This window comes from Giraffa tippelskirchi, chromosome 10 (assembly GCF_054371585.1).
Source record: "Giraffa tippelskirchi isolate mGirTip1 chromosome 10, T2T-mGirTip1v1.2.pri, whole genome shotgun sequence".
NCBI classification, from domain to species: domain Eukaryota; kingdom Metazoa; phylum Chordata; class Mammalia; order Artiodactyla; family Giraffidae; genus Giraffa; species Giraffa tippelskirchi.
The window spans coordinates 101836330-101855719 of NC_137284.1; the positions used below are offsets into that span (position 1 = coordinate 101836330).

Sequence of the window (19390 nt, forward strand, 5' to 3'; positions counted from 1 at the left end):
AAGACTCTAGTTCCAATGGCTTTTCAAAAAGTATATGTGCAGCCAGCTCACCAACAACATTCTAGAATTCTAGGGCTTTATCGCTCAGCCTTAGTCCTGAATGGAACTAAGTCTACTTTGTCTCTTGATTACTGGGACTTAGTGTATTTAGTGCTAATTCTCTGAGAGGTAGTTTTCTAGTAATTCTGGCCACACCTACCATTTGCTGAGAGACTGTACCTTACACAAGGGCCAGCTGAAACATGCGTCAAGCAGATGGAGATGAAATATCACCATTATTGCTAATAAAGATGATGTTCAAAAACATGGCTTACAGCTGTGGGCAAGTGAGTTTTCTAACATTGAACTCCAAAGCCAGGCAGTCTTATGCACAAGGTCATAGACAGTGTTGGACAGCTGAAGGACTCCAACTGCCCTGGCAGAGCCTGCTACTCTGAAGACTGTAGAAAGGAGGAGCAGAACAGGATGTGTTTTCTCTGCAGAGACAGACCCCAAGGAGAAAAAGGAGGAGGAAGGGGCTGCGTCACACATGCCGAGCTCCTATTCTCCAAACTTCCCGTTAGAAAATTCATTCCTCCCTTGTAGGAATGAGTGGGGCCAGAAAGAAACCCAGAATGTTATTGTAATGGATTCCTTTCCTCATAGAAACAAGATGCTAGGGGAAAGGAGTTCCCTCTTTCCAACATTCCCCAGGTTTTTATTCTCTTAGCTCCCTGGGTTTAACCATTACACTCTGGGCCAAGTGAAAGTGTGACCGGCTCCCCTGCAGGAGATCAACTATCTTTTAATATGATGACAGTGTAGCCCCCACCATGAGCACACCCCCTACCCTTCCCACCCAAACGGCAACTACTCTTTCTTCGTGTGTTCTCCTGGTCCTGGTGGTGAATAGTGTGGCTATGGCCCTAAGAAGGCAATTTAGTGATTGAACTAATCATAGGCCATGCTGAATCCAGTCGAAAGTTCCCCATTTCACTTTTCATTCTGAATTATATCTAACCATGTTGTTTAGGACAGTCTATCAGAGGTTCTGCCAGGAGATTATGTAACATTGTAAAGATGTTTTAGGAGAAAATATTCCAGTAAAATACTGATGTTCCCAATTTAAATACAACCCCTCTACCATTGTGAATTTCCCAGGGAGAAATCAGAGTTCTAAGATTAGATTCTCTTTTCTGCTTGAGTTAAAGTTAAAAGGCATTAGCCTAAAACTCATCCTTCTCAGTTTCTAATTCTTGCCTGCTACCACACCCCACCCTGCCCCCTGCCCCCGGTGTGCCAGGCAGCATGTAGGATCTTAGTTCCCCAATCAGGGTTCAAACCTGTGCCCTCCACAGTGGAATCGAAGTCTTAACAACTGGGCTGCCAGAGAAGTTCCTAATTCTGCTCATTGTGAACCAGAGGGGTTCTTCATATCTGTGGTTCTTTTGGCAGCTTGGACAGGGTCTCATTAGAACCACTAGTGTGGCTTTTTTCAGAGTCTCAGAAGTTAAACACCACATTTCCATTATACCTCACTTTTTAAGAAGTATCATCAAAGCACTCAACACCAACAAAATGAAACAATAGAAAAAAAAAAATCAATACCAAGACCTTCAAGTAGTTATCAAGACAAACTGATGCTTCCAGAACTTTGCACTTTTCATAAATGAGACTCAGTGTCATCTTGATTTGGGCTTCACAGGATGCTAGTCCATCTGTGTAAGTTATCTGAAGTACTTGATCTGTAAACAAACTTGATTGGGAGGAAGCTCCCTCAAAAAGTTAAAGCTGGCAACATATTTTGCCATTCCTGTGGGAAGAATCAACAGATATTTCTCTCAGGGTGACATATGAGACTGTAGGAGGTCAGAATACACCATCCCAATATATGCCCTCTGGCATAAGGATTATTTTGATCTGAAGGCAACTGAGCAAAAGCAGGCACAATATGAGCTCTTTGCTGTCTCCTATCTTGTGAAAAACGGTATCACAAATTCCTCTGTGAAGGTTTCCCCATCCCAGCGCCAATCCCTCACTGTCCATACCAGAAAGAGAATGCCAACTTTCAGTAATACAGGAGACAGGCTGGCCCCATGAGTCTACACAACCAAACCTTACTAACTAGGTTAGTTAGCTACTATTAGTTTCCCATATATTTGCCTTCCTACAGTTTGCTGCCCCTGGAAGCTCCCAAGTCTTTCCATTTGTCTTTGCATTTCTAAGAGTATCATGACCTACTGACTGAGCTAGCCATGCACCCTTGACACTTTTTAAATGTAACCTTTTGTTCAAATGATATAAAACCTCCAAGTTTAAGCTGTTTCTTTGTGAGTTTTCTCTCTTTCTGGGAAACTTCCTCATCATGTAAAACTTGTAACATCAAAGAAACTTGTATGTCTTTTCTCATTTTAATATGTCTGTTATCAGACTATTGTGCAGACCCAGCCAGAGAACCTAAGAGGGTAAAGAAGAACTTTATTCCCCACAATTTTTGCATTCTTGCAAAGTTTAGAAATAGCAATGATGGGAAGGCCAGCCATGAGTCTGTTATGAGATCTTTCTCTCCCACCTTGACTCTTAACACCCCTTAACTTCCATTTCCCCTTTCAACCCTCTGTCTCCAACATTCCCTGATCCATGGAATCTGGGCTTTAAATAATGACACAGTAGCTCCTACTGTTGCCTTTTGCTGTGGAATCGTTTGGGTGTGTGAAGCCTGCCATGTTAGGGGAGTTTTTCCTTCATCCCCTACAGTTTGTTTCAGCTGGAAAACGTCCTCAGCAGGTTCCTGAACTAAAGCTGTTGTTGACATTTCTACAGCTTGAATCTCTAGGTGTATTGGGATTAGTTTCAGATATGAATGATTAGAAAATCCAAAATAACAGAGAGAAGGTTGAAGTTTACTTTGCTCACATAAATGTCTAGGTCAGCATTCCAGTGCTGATGCAGCCTTCCAGTTACACTATAGCTTCCAGCTATGCCTCAATGTCCCATATGCAGACATCTACATTCTAAGCAAAAGAAGGTAGCGAAGGATGAAAGTAAAGCAAAGGGTGCTTCTGTCCAGTTTCTTAAGGAAGACATGTAAGTACAGGCATACCTTAGAGACACTGCAGGTTTGGTTCCAGACCACTGCAACAAAGTGAGTATTGCAAGAAAGCAGGTCACATGAATTGTTTGATTTCCCTGTGCATATAAAAGTTGTGTTTACACTATACTAAGTATGCAATAGTGTTATATCTAAAAAAACAATGTACATACCTTAATTTAAAAATACTGCTAAAAAATGCTAACTGTCATCTGTGAGTCATAATCTTTTTGCTGGTGGAAGGTCTTACCTTGATATTGATGGTACTGACTGATTAGGGTGATGGCTGTTGAAAGTTGGGCTGGCTTGAAATGGGATAACAATGAAGTTTGACTCATCGACTGACTCCTTTCACGAATGCTTTCTCTGCAGCATAAAATTCTGTTTGCTGCTGCTGCTGCTAAGTTGCTTCAGTCATGTCCGACTCTGTGCGACCCCATAGACGGCAGCCCACCAGGCTCTGCCATCCTTGGGATTCTCCAGGCAAGAATACTGGAGTGGGTTGCCATTTCCTTCTCCAGTGCATGAAAGGGAAAAGTGAAAGTGAAATCACTCAGTCGTGTCCGACTCTTAGCGACCCCATGGACTGTAGCCTACCAGGCTCCTCCGTCCATGGGATTTTCCAGGCAAGAGTACTGGAGTGGGGTGCCATTGCCTTCTCCAAAATGCTGTTTAGATACCATTTTATCCATAGAATTTCTTTCAAAATTGGAGTCAATCCACTCAAGCCCTGCTGCTGCTTTATGAACTAAGTTTATGTAATAGTCTAAATCCTCGGTTGTCATTTTGACAATCTTTATAGCATCTTCACCAGGAACATACTCTATCTCAAGAAACAACTTTCATTGCTCATCCTTAAGGAGCAGCTTCACTTCCATTCATGCTTTATATGAGGTTGTGGCAGTTCTGTCACGTCTTCAGGCTCCACTTCCAATTCTAGTTGTCTTGCTATTTCCACCACATATGCAGTTATCTCCTCCACTGAAGTCCTGAACTCCTCAGTCATCCACGAGGATTGGAATCTTCTTTCAATCTCCTGTTAACGTTGATATTTTGACCTCTTCCCAGAAATCACGAATACTCTTAGTGGTATCTAGAATGCTGAATCCTTTCCAGAGGGATTCAACTGGCTTTGCCCAGATCCATTAGAAGAATCACTATCTTTAGCAGCTAGAGTCTTAGAAAATGCATTTATTAATAATTAGACTTGAAAGTTGAAATGATTCAGATCTATGGGCTGCAGAATGGATACTGGGTTAGCAGCCATCAAAACAACACTGATCCGGTTGCACATCTCCATCAGAGCTCTCAGGTGACCAAGTGTATTGTCAATGAACACTGATATTTTGAAAGGAATCTTTTTTTCTAGGCAGATCTAAAGAGTGGGCTGAAAATACTCAGTCAAACATGTTGTAAAACAGTTGCGCTGTCACGCAGGCTTTTTGTTCCATTTGCAGAGCACAGGTAGAGTAGACTTCACATAATTCTTAAGAATCCCACAATTTTCAGAATGGTAAACATGCATTGGCTTCAACTTAAAGTCACCTAATGCATTAGCCCACACAGGAGAGTCAGTTTGTTCTTTGCAGGCTTGAAGCCAGGCATTGACATCTTTCCTCCAGCTATGAAAGTCCTGGATGCCATCTTCTTCCAATAGAAGGCTGCTCTGTCTATACTCAAACCTGTTGTCTAGAATAGTCACCTTGGTAAATTATCTTAGCCAGATCTTCTGGATACCTTGCAGCAGCTTCTATATCATCACTTGCTGCTTCACCTTGCACTTTGATGTGATGAAGATGGCTTCTTTCCTTAAACTTCATCAACCACTCTGTGGCAGTTTCAAACTTTTCATCTACGCGTTCCTCTCCTCTCTCAAGTTTTCAGAGAACTGAAGAGAGTTAGGGCCTTGATGTGGATCAGGCTTTAGCTTCACGGAATATTGTGGCTTGTTTGATCTTCTATCCAGACCATTAAAATTTTCCCTGTATCAGCAGTAAGGCTGTTTTACCTTATCATGCATGTGTTCACTGGAGTAGCACTTTTCATCTCCTTCAAGAACTTTTCCTTTGTGGTTACAACTTGGCTGTTTGGCAGGCCTAGCTTTTCTATTTCACCTTCCAATGTGCCTTCCTCACTAAGCTTAATAATTTCTAGTTTTTGATTTAAAGTGAGGGACATGTGACTCTTACTTGAACACTTAGAGGCCACTATAGGGCTATTCATTGGCCTATGTTCAATATTGTGTTTCAGGGAGTAGGGAGGCCTGAAGAGAGAGAGAGATGGGCTGTTTTGGTGTGCTCATGGCATCCCAAAACAATGACAACAGAAACATCAAAGATCAATGATCACAGATCACCATAACAAATATAATAATAATGAAAAAGTTTGAAATACTGTGAGCATTACCAAAATGGGAGAGACATGAAGTGTGCAAATGCTGTTGGACAAATGGAGCTGATAAACTTGATTGATGCAGGACTGCCATGAACATCAATTTGTAGAAAATGCAGTATTTGATAAACGCAATAAGTGAAGTCGCTCAGTCGTGTCCAACTCTTTGCGACCCCATAGACTGTAGCCCACCAGGCTCCTCCATCCATGGGATTATCCAGGCAAGAGTACTGGAGTGGGTTGCCATTTCCTTCTCCAGGGGATCTTTCCAACCCAAGGATCGAACCCAGGTCTCCTGCATTGTAGGCAGACACTTTACTGTCTAAGCCACCAGAGAAGTCTAATATAGCAAAGTACAATAGAACAAGGATGCCTATACTCTGTATTGCAAGAGAGGCTGAGAAATGTGGTCTTCATTCTAGGCAGCCATATACCCAACCAAACATTATTATTATTGTGAAGTGGAAAGGAAAGTGAAAGTCACTTAGTTGTGTCTGACTCTGTGATTCTGCAGCTTGCCAGGCTCCTTTGTCCATGTGGCTTAGTTGTGTCCAACTCTTGGCGACTCTGTAGCTCACCAGGCTCCTCTGTCCATGGAATTCTCCAAGCAAGAACACTGGAGTGGGTTGCCATTCCCTTCTCCAGGAGATCTTACTTGGATCTAACAGGGCTCAAACCCTGGTCTCCCTCATTGCAGGCCGATTGTTTACCATCTGAGCTACCAGGGAAGTATTATTACTAGAAAGAAATAAATACTGGCGGGAACTGGACTACCAGACTAAGAGCAGTGGTGAGGACACATACCTCTGGCAAGCCTCCTCAGCACACCAGAACTTCTCCTGCTTTTGACTGGTCCAGGCCTCCAGCAGTATTCCTCTCTGCTCTGCCTTTTCCAGCAATAGTGGATATGTCCTAGCGCTTGATTTCCTCACTACACCTTTCTAGGAGGAACAGCTGAGTTTGTCACAGTATAACTTATTTCTTAAGTTGATCCCTTTCCTTCCCTAACAGATATAGGCTAATAGTATTTGTCGGATCTGATGCTTCTCTTTTATTTTTTAAAAACTTAACTCTCCTTTCTGGCCCAGACAGTGTTACCTTTCTCACCTAGATTTTGTCTAATGGAGTCCTCTGTTCTGAGAGATAAGCTACTAGATTCTGGTCTGCACAAAGGCAATCATTGTTCAAATAAACCTTGGGCACTCTCACTTTTCCGAGTTAGATATTCAGCATGGATTTTTTGACTGGGCTAATGGCCAATTCAGGGTTGTATTTCATTTATCATTGTCCTGGTCATTCTCTCCTACTGTGTTTCACCTTTCTCGTTGCCTTCATTTAGAGTCTTAATTCTCAAAATTTCTCAGGTGTGCTCCCTCTGGGCACAGGCAGCACTTACATCATGTATAATTATAGTGACATCTGGAAACTCCTTTAATAATCCCGTGAATAGTTTACTTGCATTGGACTGCTATTCCCCTCTCAAATGGTCCAGACTTTCAGGTACATTTGGCACCACTGTCCAGTCTTGAAGGCACAGTTCCCTAGGGGTTCTTTCCAAGGATGCTCTGTGTAGCTCTAATAGAGCACTCTCCCCAGTAGTGGCCTATATCTGTGCTCCGTGCTCCCTCTGGGACAGTTAGTACAGTTCGCTGAGACTTTGCTTATATTCTTATTCAATTTCCTTGGAACTAAGTTAATTAAGTCTGTCCTTATGTTCCAGATGATCCCACCAAATATCTACCATTTAAGAAATAACCTGTTAAATGAATGAAACTTCAAGTACAGTATCCTGTCCCTTCAAGTACAGGACAGACACTGAAGGTTTGTCCTTCAATTTCACTTTTCCGTTAATGTCTACTGAATCTGTTCTGTAAGATCTCAACTTTATCTAAAAAAAGGTTTCTCCTTCTAAAGCCTAATTACCCTTCATTTATTTGTTCTCATCCTGTCATTGTTCCTGTCCTGAGACTGAAGCACATTCTAGGAACACTCCAGACATTCCTTGATTTCCCAAACAAATCTGGTTTCTAGAGACCCAAGTTTCTAGGCACAGGATAATTACCTTCTTGACCTTTTTTCTTTTTTTAAAGATTTATTTATTAATTTTGTGGCTGTGCTGGGTCTTTGTTGCTGCACACAGGCTTTCTCTAGTTGTGGCAAGTGGGGGCTATTCTTTATTGTGGTGCATGGGCTTCTTACTGTGGTGGCTTCTCTTGTTTCAGAGCACAGGTTCTAGGTGCTCTTGCTTAAGTAGTTGCAGGATGTGGGCTCAGTAGATGCAATCTGCAGGCTCAGTAGTTGTGGCCCATGGGCTTAGTTGTTCCATTGCATGTGGGATCTTCTCGGACCAGGGATTCAACTGGTGTCCCTTGCATTACATGGAGAATTCTTAACCAGTGGACCAGCAGAGAAGCCTGACTTGTTTTATTTAAAACAACTTGTGTGTTTAACTTAGGTAGATTTTTCCTTCAATAAGGGCTCCTATTTATTGTTTGCTGATTTTCAATGAAAAGCCTTGTTATGGGTGCCTGCACGGGGCCTTGGCCAGAGCTCATATAATTTACAATTCTAGTCAATTTTGGATCACATGGTAGGTGATTAGTCTTGAGATTCTGCACAGGTCATACCATACAACTTCAAGATTAGTCTTGGGGCAATGCCTACGTAAGTTGGCATTAATAACTAAAAACTAGAACTTCAGAATGGAGACACAGATGTAGAGAATGGACTCGTAGACACAGTGGGGAAGGAGAGGGTGGGAGAATGGAAAAAGTAGCACTGACATGTTATACACGATCATGTGTAAAATGGATTAGCTGGTAGGAAGCTGCTATCAGTTTGGTGCTCTGTGATGGAGTAGAGGGGTGAGGGGAGGGGAGGGAGGCTCCCGGGTATAATTATGGCTGACTTGAGTTGCTGTATGGTAGAAACCAACACAATGTTGTAAAGCAATCTTCCTCCAATTAAAAAATAAATTAAAAAAGAAAACGAGAACTTCAGACTCTAGTGCTTTCGAGCACCCACGCTGTAAAGAAATGATAGAATTAGAAAATCACCATTTTGCAAGCCCTAAAAAAATATTCTAGATAATATATACCAATGGACACTAAAATGGTTTGATGGCAAACTTTATAATGGTGCATCAGACTGACAGCACAAGATACAGTAGACTAAACACACTTTTCAACTAGGGACAATGGAAAACATATGATATTAAGAAGTTATTGTTAATTTTATTTAAATGTTATAATGGTATTGTGGTCATGTTTATAAAAAAATGATACTCATCTGTTAGCCATGTACACGCTGTAGGGGAAAGTGAAGTTGTCTTGAAGTCCGTTTTTAAGGAGTTTAAGTTTAGTAACTCCAGGTGGAAAGCAATAATAATAATATAGTCGTGATTATTCCAAAATAGTGTCCAATGTGTGCATCCTCCAGGACTTTGACCATTGTTCCTCTCTTCTGTGGCTCCTCTGCTGGTCACTATATTTACAGCTGACCCAATACAGTACAGAAAGCACACATCTGTCAAATTTTGTGACTTGCTGGATGAAGAAAATCTGTGGGGAAGAGACTGAAACTATTGGTTGAAATCAGGTTTATAAACAATTTGAACATTTCATTTCTTTTTGATTTACATATTGTCTTCCTTATTATAGAGAAATATGAGTTACAATGATTATATAATAAAACTTTAGAGCCCAAATACAAAAAGACTTCACTTTATTTAGTTTCTACTTTACTTTTGGAAAAAAATCATTTTTTAAAAGTTTATTTTACCAAGGACTAATCCTTTGTTGATGTTCAACTTTAAAGTATTCTCTCGTGTCTGTCTCATAGGAGAAAACATGAAACATTGCTTCTATGGCAGTTTCTTCTAGTTTTTCAAGGACTCATGTAGTAGCAACTGGTTCAAAATACTGCTTTGTTTCAAAGCACGCAGTTTAGATGTATCTTCACTAATGATGGCAATATTTCCATTTTGTTCCTGAGCTGTCAGGTCACTTTCACTGTCAGATAGCGTACATAGCAGAGTGTCATTTTCATAGGTTGGAAAGTAATACCTGAAAACAACCACAAATATACTGAATAACCAAAACTATAGCTTATCTAGAAAATTTCTTAGCAGTTGAATGCACACATTACTATAATTTTACTAGGTTTCTTTACCAACAGTTTCAACTACATTTTGCAAAGGCTGTAAAGGAGAGAACTTCTGAATTAATTTTACTTTGACCTTTACTGGCTGACATCAGTCTTACTAGTATCTTTGTTAGCTGGCATTTCAGCCTTTGCTTGATATTTAACATAACAAGATACTATCTTAAAAGGCAGCCTACTCTACTATCAGGCAGCTCTAGCTATTAATTTAATACCTCCTTGTATAAAGCTAAAAACAACATTCCTCTCATTTCTATTCAAAGGTTTCAGTTCTCCCCTAAGGATAGCAAAGTTCAAATACAGTTACTCTTTCATACACTACTTCAAATATTCAATAAAAACAACTGTTTCCACGTGTGGGTTTTTCTCCCCACCCCCCTAAATCTAATCATTACTATTTTCTTCATTATAAATTAAAAAAAATTAAAAACATCTATAGAATTTTAAGTCTATTACTCTGGTTTCTTCTCTGGACACACTCTGGAGTTAGTTCTGAAATATAAAGGTTTCGACTTATATAAGAAGAATTATAGGAACTGGGTCTCAGGTTAGTCCAGGGCTGACTCTGCTTCTCATAAATCTGGAATTTTCTAAAGAGGAAAAACTAGAACTTTTTGCTTAGACTCCTGTGGGCTCTGATTTAACATTCCCTGAGAATAGAGGTATCTCTCTGGAGCTGGAACCCCACAACCTCCCAGAGGTTCCCTCAACTGAGATTATCCAGAGTGATTTGAGAACCATCTCAGAAGGTAAGACTGGCAAAGGATACCTGGGAGTCTGAGACCATCTCAACAGGTATGTACTAGAAGAACAAATGGTTGATGTTTTTAAAAGCGCCAGGATGCAAAATATGCATCAAAAGCCCTAGTAGTGGTATACTGTATGACACAGTAGTTTTATGTCTAGGAATTTATCTAAATGAAATAATTACGTAAGTGTGCAAAAATGCAGGCATATGCATCTATTTAGAAGAACAAAACATAAAAATCCTAAACATCTAGCAAATTATTGTAACATCCATACAATGGAATATTTGGCAACCATCCGGCAGTTGGTGATGGACAGGGAGGCCTGGCGTGCTGAGATTCATGGGGTCGCAAAGAGTCGGACACGACTGAGTGACTGAACTGAACTGAACTGAAAAATGATGCAATAGATGTGTAGTGGATATAGAAGATGCTTTTAAATAGTTTCTTAACAAAATATAACTTAAAAATCTATATTTCTGTATCTATCCATATCACTACACCATAAAATTTGAAGTAGCTGATTACACCTGTAACAGGGAGATTATTTTAAAAGCAAGGTTTTTGAAGATTTTTACTTTTTACAATAGACTTGCATTTATTTTTTACTTAAGTTTAAAGGAATTAAATAAATGGATGAGATAATGGAGAAGGAGCAAAGAAATATATGTCTGGTTGAGCAGAACTCACTGTGGTTGATCCCATGTCTGTTTTTCAGGAAGCAGCGAAGTATGTTTGGCTTCTTCCATATGAGTCCTTAAGTCTGCTTTGGACTTGAACTTCTCATGGCAGCCATAGCATCTACATTGGTGAATCTGCCTCCGAATGAAATTGACCAATTTCACTTGCTGATAGAAATTCAATCCTGAAAATGATAGTATACAGAATCATCAGACAACTGGTCAGACCCATTTTTGCACTGTTGCAATTTTTTTTAAAAGAACCACTTCTCTTTATTAACCAACCTGAAGAGGCAGTGCAGATTTAGAGCATAATAATAGATAGAAAATAATAACAGCCAGTACTTATATAGTGCTTATGTACCAGGCACTGCTTTAAGCACTTTTCACACATTAATACATTTAATCTCCACAATACCCTACCACATAGGTGTTACCGTATCCACATTATACATCAGGAAACTGTCCAAGGCTGCACAGCCAGTAAGTGGTAGAGCCAGGATTTGACACCAGGCTGTTGGCTCCACAGCTCATGTTCTTGACTATTAACCTATTACATACACAACACATATACATGTCTATAAGAGCAATAAAGTAAAGCAACACTTTCAAGAGTCTAGGAAAGTAGTCGGTGAGTTGAGAAGTGAGCTTTTTACAGTCTTGGATATATTACCAAGTCAGTACTTTACGTCTTCATGACACTAATTTTTCTATCACGGTGATCTACTTGGGTACACCTATAATAAACACTTGAGCTACACTAGCAAGCAGTGCAGGAGGTGTTTTTCATACACTATCCATTCCCTATAACATTCTGCTGAGCTGAGGCCCAATGTCACACAGCTAGTAAGTGCTGGAACTGGACTGTGAACTCCAGTCTGACTTCAAAATCCATGCTTTTTTCCACTAGCCCCCTCAACTTTCTGATAGATATTAATCATTAACTTGTATGCCCTCCTCCAGGGGATCTTCCCGACCCAGGGATCAAACTCACGTCTCTTATGTCTCCTGCACTGGTAGGCAGGTTCTTACCACTAGCGCCACTTGGAAAGCCCTGTTTTATTTGACATCATATATGTAGAAAAAAACCTATAAATCAAAACCATATTTGAATATTATAGTTCAGACTGTGAACTATAGGCAGTCCCATTGAGACCATCTGTGGAGAGACACATTTTGGCTGTAGACTCTCCAATCACAACTGCAGAACACAGGCATCGTTCATGGGATAGTGTATGCAAAAAAGCAGCATCGTGGAAAACAATTTCCGAATCAAACTTACCAAGTTCTGACTTTATTTTGAGGAGATCAAACTCATGTGCATCCTAAAAAAAGGAATGAATGTATCTGTGAGCATATAAATTATTTAATCTTTCAGGATGAAAGTATAAACAGACAGCTTATTCACAGGAGTTTGAACACTGCAGAACTCAGTCTCAGTTCATCATCTGTTTTCAAAGTCTTTGAAATCTATATCCAATTGCTTTATAAAGCATAGTCCAAACAAGTCATGTCAATCAGTTAAAACATTTTAGTTGTTCACAGCTTGTATCTCCAGTTTTTATCATTTACTCTGTATGCATTCTGCAGTCTGACAAAAGGGTCCTCAGTCTAGGTAGATACAGCCCTACTGTACTGTGTGTCTGGACTAGAATTATGACTATAGGTCCTTTGTTTCACAAGTAGATAGGTAGTTTTAAATATCCTGCTTTTCCTTTTATACTGTCAAATATGGTGTTTAAACCTGCAAGTTTCTCCTCACTCATATCTTCCCACAAATTACATGTCGTTTGATTTTTACGATGCACAGGCTTATTTTTATTCTGTTCCATTCCTGCAATTGCCCATCTGGGTAAATGCTTCAACTTACAAGCTTACAAAGAATAAAGACCATCTAACTCTCTGTGAAGGCATTCAGTGTAGCACCACAGGCAGGATAATTAAGAATTCCATGATATGTTATCACTGAAAGTGACTCAGCAGAGGTTGAGGACACCAGTCAAGGATCCTGCAAAGGGGATTCTTACACAGGATAAAGGGACCAAGGCACCTTTCAAATCAAAGAGATTAGGATATTATGAGTTGCATTTAAGACTGGAAACTATACACACGTACTAGTGACAACCTGCTTCAGACAAAATGATTCTCCTTCCTCTTGAGTAAATGCCCATAGCCTTTTGAACACCTTCCAGGTCCTTGTTTTACTGAACTAAGAACAGTTTTTATGAATGAGAATGAAGGTGGGTCAAACAGGAGAGTCTGCTCCACTATTGCAGAGCTCAGTGGGGGGATGGGAGAGAGGGCACATCAGAATAATCCAGTAATATTTTTCTATTATACTCAACTCCCAATATAACAAAAGAATAGCATGCAGAAGAGAAAACACAAACTGGAAATGTCCTCAAATTTCTTCTCTTCAAATCCTGGTAACTGAGGGAGCTGTAAGACCACACCCTGTGCCCTCTCCAACTTCCATGGCTCCCCACCCTCATCCCTCCCCAGGGCTCTGTAGATGGCAACTTTCTCTCGTCCTGCTCTCCTTGTTCACCAGCACGGGAAGCACTGGGAAAAAGACTCAGAACCTGTCCACATCCTGGGTATTGTTAATCGTGGTTGCAGATCCTACAGGTTAAGGCAGAACTATCTCGTAAACATCTCAGAGGTGGGATGGCATCAGCAGTCTGTGAAATAACAAACTAACAGTTCACCCAGGTTCAGTGAACTCCATTTAACTACCCTGAGTTCTGCTTCTCTTTGATGGACCCTCCCTGACTCCCATTTTGCTTACAGCACTTTAAGGAAGGGGAAAACAATCAAGAGACTAAAGGTATAAGATGATGAGGTTGCAGTAATCATCAACTTCTTCCTGTCAGAACAACAAAACAAATGTCAAATGAATCAAAGTATCTCACCTCCATGTGGACACATAATTTCTCAATTGTTTCTGCTTGCTTTTCACAAAATAGGCAGACAGCAGACACAGGGTGTTCTTCCCAATCAGACCAGTCACTGTGTTAAAAATAAAACAGCAAACATGGTGCTTCAAGGGTATACCGAACAGTGACCTGGTGCTACTTTCTGCTCCCTGAGAAACCCTGCCAGTCTCTTTCAACTCTGACATTTCCATAAAGACTGTCATATTATATTATGACTTTTTGATACAATTTTTGAAATTCAAAGTAGCACCATGAAATTAATATAAATAGCAAACAGGTGCTGCTCCGTTTTCTCATATTTGTCTCTCTTTTTGAGCAGCTATTTCACTACAAAATCAGCACCCTGTCTTTCTGAGACAACCAGCTTTAATTTGCAGAGAAGACATATCAGGAGATGGAATGCTCTCTGATTAACTACAACCACTAAGTGCGCATGCTGTGAGGTGCAGTCAGTGCGGAGAGTGTTTCTGCATGAAAAATGGCGTACAGGCAACCTTGTTATCTTTCATGTGGGAAATACTGATCATTTTAAATAGGGCAAGTGTTAAATTTGATGGCAGATATCAAAAAGCATACATTTTTACCACTTTCTCCCTTCCTTGCATTTATTTTTTGAGATACTGTCAACTTCTTGTCACTAATAAACTAGGAGAAGCAAAATCCCAGGAGAGACAAAAGGCTGAACAGCTTTGAGTGAGAGGAAGATGAATAATGGGGAATCCTTTTAGGTTGAAAAGAATACTTCTCGAGCTTATAATTTCAAGCAAAGAAGCTGTGAATGTTTTAAGTTAGTCATCAATGGGATGAACACAGAACAAAGTTAACCTCAATTTAGTTGTTATATTCTCTATTCCAACAGTAAGGAGCATGGAGAGTTCAAAGATCATATCAGTTTAAGGTCTAGGGATCAATGGACTAACGAGTAAAGAATTCTGGAGTATATTTTTCTCTGAATTATATATTACCTGTGTGTTCAACGATCAGCTGTAGTAGCAAAACACTATTCAGTTGGAATAACAGTTGTTTTAATTATGTCAAACTTATTTTGGTATTATCATTAATTTTATTGAAGTATAGTTGATTTACAATGCTATGTTAGTTTCAGGTATGTAGCAAAGTGATTCAGTTATATGTATGCTGCTGCTGCTGCTAAGTCGCTTCAGTTGTGTCCGACTCTGTGCGACCCCATAGACGGCAGCCCACCCGGCTCCGCCATCCCTGGGATTCTCCAGGCAAGAATACTGGAGTGGGTTGCCATTTCCTTCTCCAGTGCATGAAAGGGAAAAGTGAAAGTGAAGTCGCTCAGCCGTGTCTGACTCTTAGCGACCCCATGGACTGCAGCCTACCAGGCTCCTCCATCCATGGGATTTTCCAGGCAAGAGTACTGGAGCGGGGTGCCATTGCCTTCTCCGAGTTATATGTATATGTTCAGTAATAGATGTATATATTCAGTTATATATGTGTATATTCAGTTATATATGTACATATTTGTATATATAAAAAATCATTTTATAAACATATGTTTTTAATAAAATATCTCATAAAAATATGGTATTTTTTATAAGATTCTTTTCCATTAAAGGCTATTAGAATATATTGTCTATAATCTCCCATGTTATACAGTAGAACCTTGTTGTTTATCTGTTTTATATATAGGAGTGTATATCTATTAATGGCAATCTCCTAAATTTATCACTCCCTTTCCCTTTTAGTAACCATAAATTTGTTTTCTATGTTTGTTAGTTTATTTTTGTTTTGTAAATTAATTCATTTGTGTCATACCTTTAGATTACACATATAAGTGATATCAATTGATATCTGTTTTTCTCTGACTTACTTTATTTAGTATAATAATCTCTCAGTCCATCTATGTTGTTGCAAATGGCATATCATTATATTATTCTTTTTTATGGCTGAGTAATATTCCACTGTTTGTATACCGTATCTTCTTTATCCATTGACTGTCCATGGACATTTAGGTTGCTTCCATCTTTTGGTTACTGTAAATAGTGCTGCTATGAACATTGGGGTACATGTATATTTTCAAATTAGAGTTTTCATCTTTTCCAGATAAATGCACATGAGGAGGATTGCTGGATCATATGCTAGCTCTACTTTTAGTTTTTTAAGGAACCTACATAATGTTCTCCATAGTAGCTGCACCAATTTACATTTTCATCAAAAGTGTAGGAGGGTACCCTTTTCTCCACACTTTCTTCAGCATTTATTATTTTCAGACTTTTTGATGATGGTCATTCTGACTGGTATGAGGTATCAAAAGTTATTTTGAATTCAAGTTTTGGCTATATTACGTGAAATGACGCATAGCTTACAGAAAGGGTTCTCTTTCTTTTTATTCTATCTTTTCAGAATGGTAACTTAAAACCAAACTAAAGAACTATTTTCCTTCTCTTAAAATACTGTGATTAAGTACAATCAATAATAAGTCTTACTCTTCCTGATGCTCTAGCAACTCCCGATCATCTTCTAGTTGAACTTCTTCCCACGATTTTCCAAGTTCCTTTGAAGGAAGAGCAGAGGGATTAGAGATAAAGAGGGGAGGTGAAGGAGGAAGAGGGGAGAGGAGAAAGTAAGACACTGAACTCAAAACAAAACAAGACAGTACCTAAACGCAAATGGTTTTAAAACAATACAAGCAGAATATAGTAAAGCTCTTATTTCAGGGTAAGAAATGATATATTCTAACTCAAAGTTTAGGATTTAGGATACATCCTAAATGGTTAGGATTTCAGATATATCCTAAATCAAACATTTAAAAAGCATGTAACAATGTTTAATGACATTTTAATATGCTTTTCTTTTTGGAGAAAAGAGATAACCTTTCAGTCAAATTCTTTTCTCTTAAATGTACATTAGCATTTCTCAGCCCTGGGTGTACACAGGTATCTCTTGGGGATCTTTTAGGAAAACCACTACTATCTTCTGAGAGAGACTCTCCTAGCTGGACTCTGTTTCTATTTGAGGTTTCCAAAAGTCTATTTCCCAGACAGTAGCCACAGTGAACTTTCTATGGGGTACCTCGCTGTGTGTCTAACCCCTCCCAGGGCTTCTCATACTCAAGACAAAATTCAGAGGTCTTCCCATGGCTTATAAGGCCTCCAGGTTCTGCCAGGCTCCCTCTCTATCACTGTGTTCCAGCACTTTTTCTCATGCTTAGCTGGCTCTGGTCAGACCACTCTTTGGTTCTTGCTTGAACACAGCAAGCTGACTTCCACCTGGCTACTTCTACACTTGTTGGCATCGTTTGCCTCACATATCCTAACATGGCTCCATCATCCTGAATGTTATCACTTCTTTTTCTGAACACTGTCTAAAACACCCCTCTTTCAAGTTATTTTTTATTCTGCTAGGACGCTTTATTTTTCTTCAAAGCATTGATCATACCCTGAAATCATTTTGTGGATCTGTTTTCTTATTTTTTGTCTTCTGCACTAGAATGTCTGTGAAGACATGGCTTTTGTTCACTGTTATATTTCCAGAGTCGGGCACACAGTGGGTACTAGAAATTATTTTTTTTTGAGTTGAATTGTAACTGAAAACATCTAAAAAATGTGATGCCAATTTAGATCTTACTTCAAAAGTTTTGTGCATGTTGAGTAAATGGTTAACGTATAGAAATCACATGGTACCAGGTAATAGTTGGTACTCAAATATCTACTCAAATCCCTTTTATCTCTTACAGTTCATAGAGGAGTTCCACCTTTGTTGGGCTATGTCAGACAAATTTAGTCATAGTTTCAGCAAAACTTAATGCAGTGATGAGCAGGAATGCTTTCTTTTGGCCCAACCATGTCACTTTTCTCCCTTGAGTCATTTCTTTCTTTCTCTTGGCCTTTCTTCTCTCTCTACTCAATCTTCCCACTGTGCCATGCAAAAGCAGACAATGCATTAAAGAGGGATACAGAGAAATATTACTGGGCACTTTTCCAAGCAGTTAAACTATGGTAACTGTCAAGTCCAACCTCACCTGATATAATACAGATATTCCTGTTTTATATCCTTTTTTTAGAAAAACATTACCAGAATTCACTCTCAGTTAGAAACATTTTCTCAAGGAAGGTATTCATTTAACTAAAAACAAAGGACTACAAGAGCCATTATGATTTAGAGAAAAAGAAAATCTATCATTCATCAACTTAATGAGAGGTTTTGCAGCTGTCATTATCTATCAGCTAAATGATGCATAAATTCAGACACGCAGAGATTTACCATAACGTCATTAGAGACAGTTAATTTGGACTCCATAATGGACTTCCCAGAATCGTCATGAAGTGTCTAAGCATCATTATGAACAGTAAGAATGGCCTCACCATTGCCAACAGGATTCTTATTAGTTGGAATTTTTGGTGATGAATTAAATCTTTTATGCATTGGTTGGTCTCTCTGGACATGGACTCAAGGCCACTGCTGCAAGATATTCCTCAAGGATGGGTCATTTGGGGTATTACCATTCAACAATACAGGCAAATGTTACTTATCAATAAATGTTTTGAGCCCAAAATAATGAAAAATATCTTTCACTATCAAACTTCCAAACTCAAAGCATTACTTTACAGCTTTCTCAGTATTGAGCACAACACAGGGATTTATCTAGGCAATACAGCATTAACCATTTACCGCTTGAGAACAAAATGGAACTCTGTGTTCATTAGTATAATAGGAAACAAGTGATTTGAACATGACAGTGGCTGAGACTTTCCTAGAGTGCTCTGCCTTGGTACAGTTAAATGTATGATTTATTACAAGAACAAGACACAAAGAGAAAAAAAAATTTAGTCTCTGATTAAGACACTGTGCTTACTAATGAATCATATCAGGAAAGAGAAGAACGCAAAAAAACCCCACAAAGTTTGGAAGGCATGTCAGTAAAGATGTTCAGAACACCTCCTCAAACCTCTGCATCAGATGGCTTATGATCAATTAGAGGGTGGAAAAAAACATGGGGAAAAAAGGTCCCTTTCACCCAGCATCCTTTCATCCCTAAAACTCACAGACTTACATGTGCTTAACACACAAAAAAATCCATCAGAAACAGAGACAGTGTTTTAAATGTAAATAATTACAGTAGAGAGAATTATAACAAAACTGAAAAACAGGTTAAGAGCCTACTTTTGTTGGGGCTTCCCCGGTGGCTCAACAGTAAAGAATCTGCCTGCCAATGCAGGAGACTTGAGTTTGATTCCTGGGTTGAGAAGATCCCCTGGAGAAGGAAACGGCAACCCATTCCAGTATTCTTGCCTGGGAAATCCCATGGATAGAGAAGCCTGGTGGGCTACAGTCTATGGGGTCACAAAGAGTTGGACATGACTCAGTGACTAAACAACAACAATTTTTTGTTACAGATGGGTTTGTATATTTTAAAACTAAAAAAATTTAAATCAAAAA

General features: G+C 39.3%; 1 protein-coding gene and 1 long non-coding RNA gene across 3 annotated transcripts in view; both read right to left on the reverse strand.

Moving 5' to 3' along the window:
- Positions 1 to 3736, reverse strand: part of LOC145524585 (uncharacterized) — a 53328-nt gene extending 49592 nt beyond the window's left edge. Inside the window, exon 1 of the long non-coding RNA XR_014067683.1 lies at positions 3321 to 3736. This is a non-coding gene — a long non-coding RNA (uncharacterized LOC145524585). The remainder of the gene's footprint in view (positions 1 to 3320) is intronic.
- A 4837-nt stretch (positions 3737 to 8573) lies between these two features.
- ZNF277 (zinc finger protein 277) overlaps positions 8574 to 19390 on the reverse strand; it is a 135263-nt gene continuing 124446 nt past the window's right edge. The window contains exons 8-13 of one of the 2 annotated variants that reach the window (XR_014067690.1): positions 16438 to 16505; positions 13961 to 14057; positions 12331 to 12373; positions 11059 to 11233; positions 9242 to 9525; positions 8574 to 9035 (exon numbers count right to left, since the gene is read on the reverse strand). Coding sequence is in view for 1 of the 2 variants with exons in the window: in XM_081537145.1 (XP_081393271.1) it covers positions 9339 to 9525; positions 11059 to 11233; positions 12331 to 12373; positions 13961 to 14057; positions 16438 to 16505 (570 nt within the window). In the remaining variant the exon portion in view is untranslated. Of the gene's footprint in view, positions 9526 to 11058; positions 11234 to 12330; positions 12374 to 13960; positions 14058 to 16437; positions 16506 to 19390 lie in introns of both variants that reach the window. The other variant, XM_081537145.1, reaches the window with a different exon arrangement.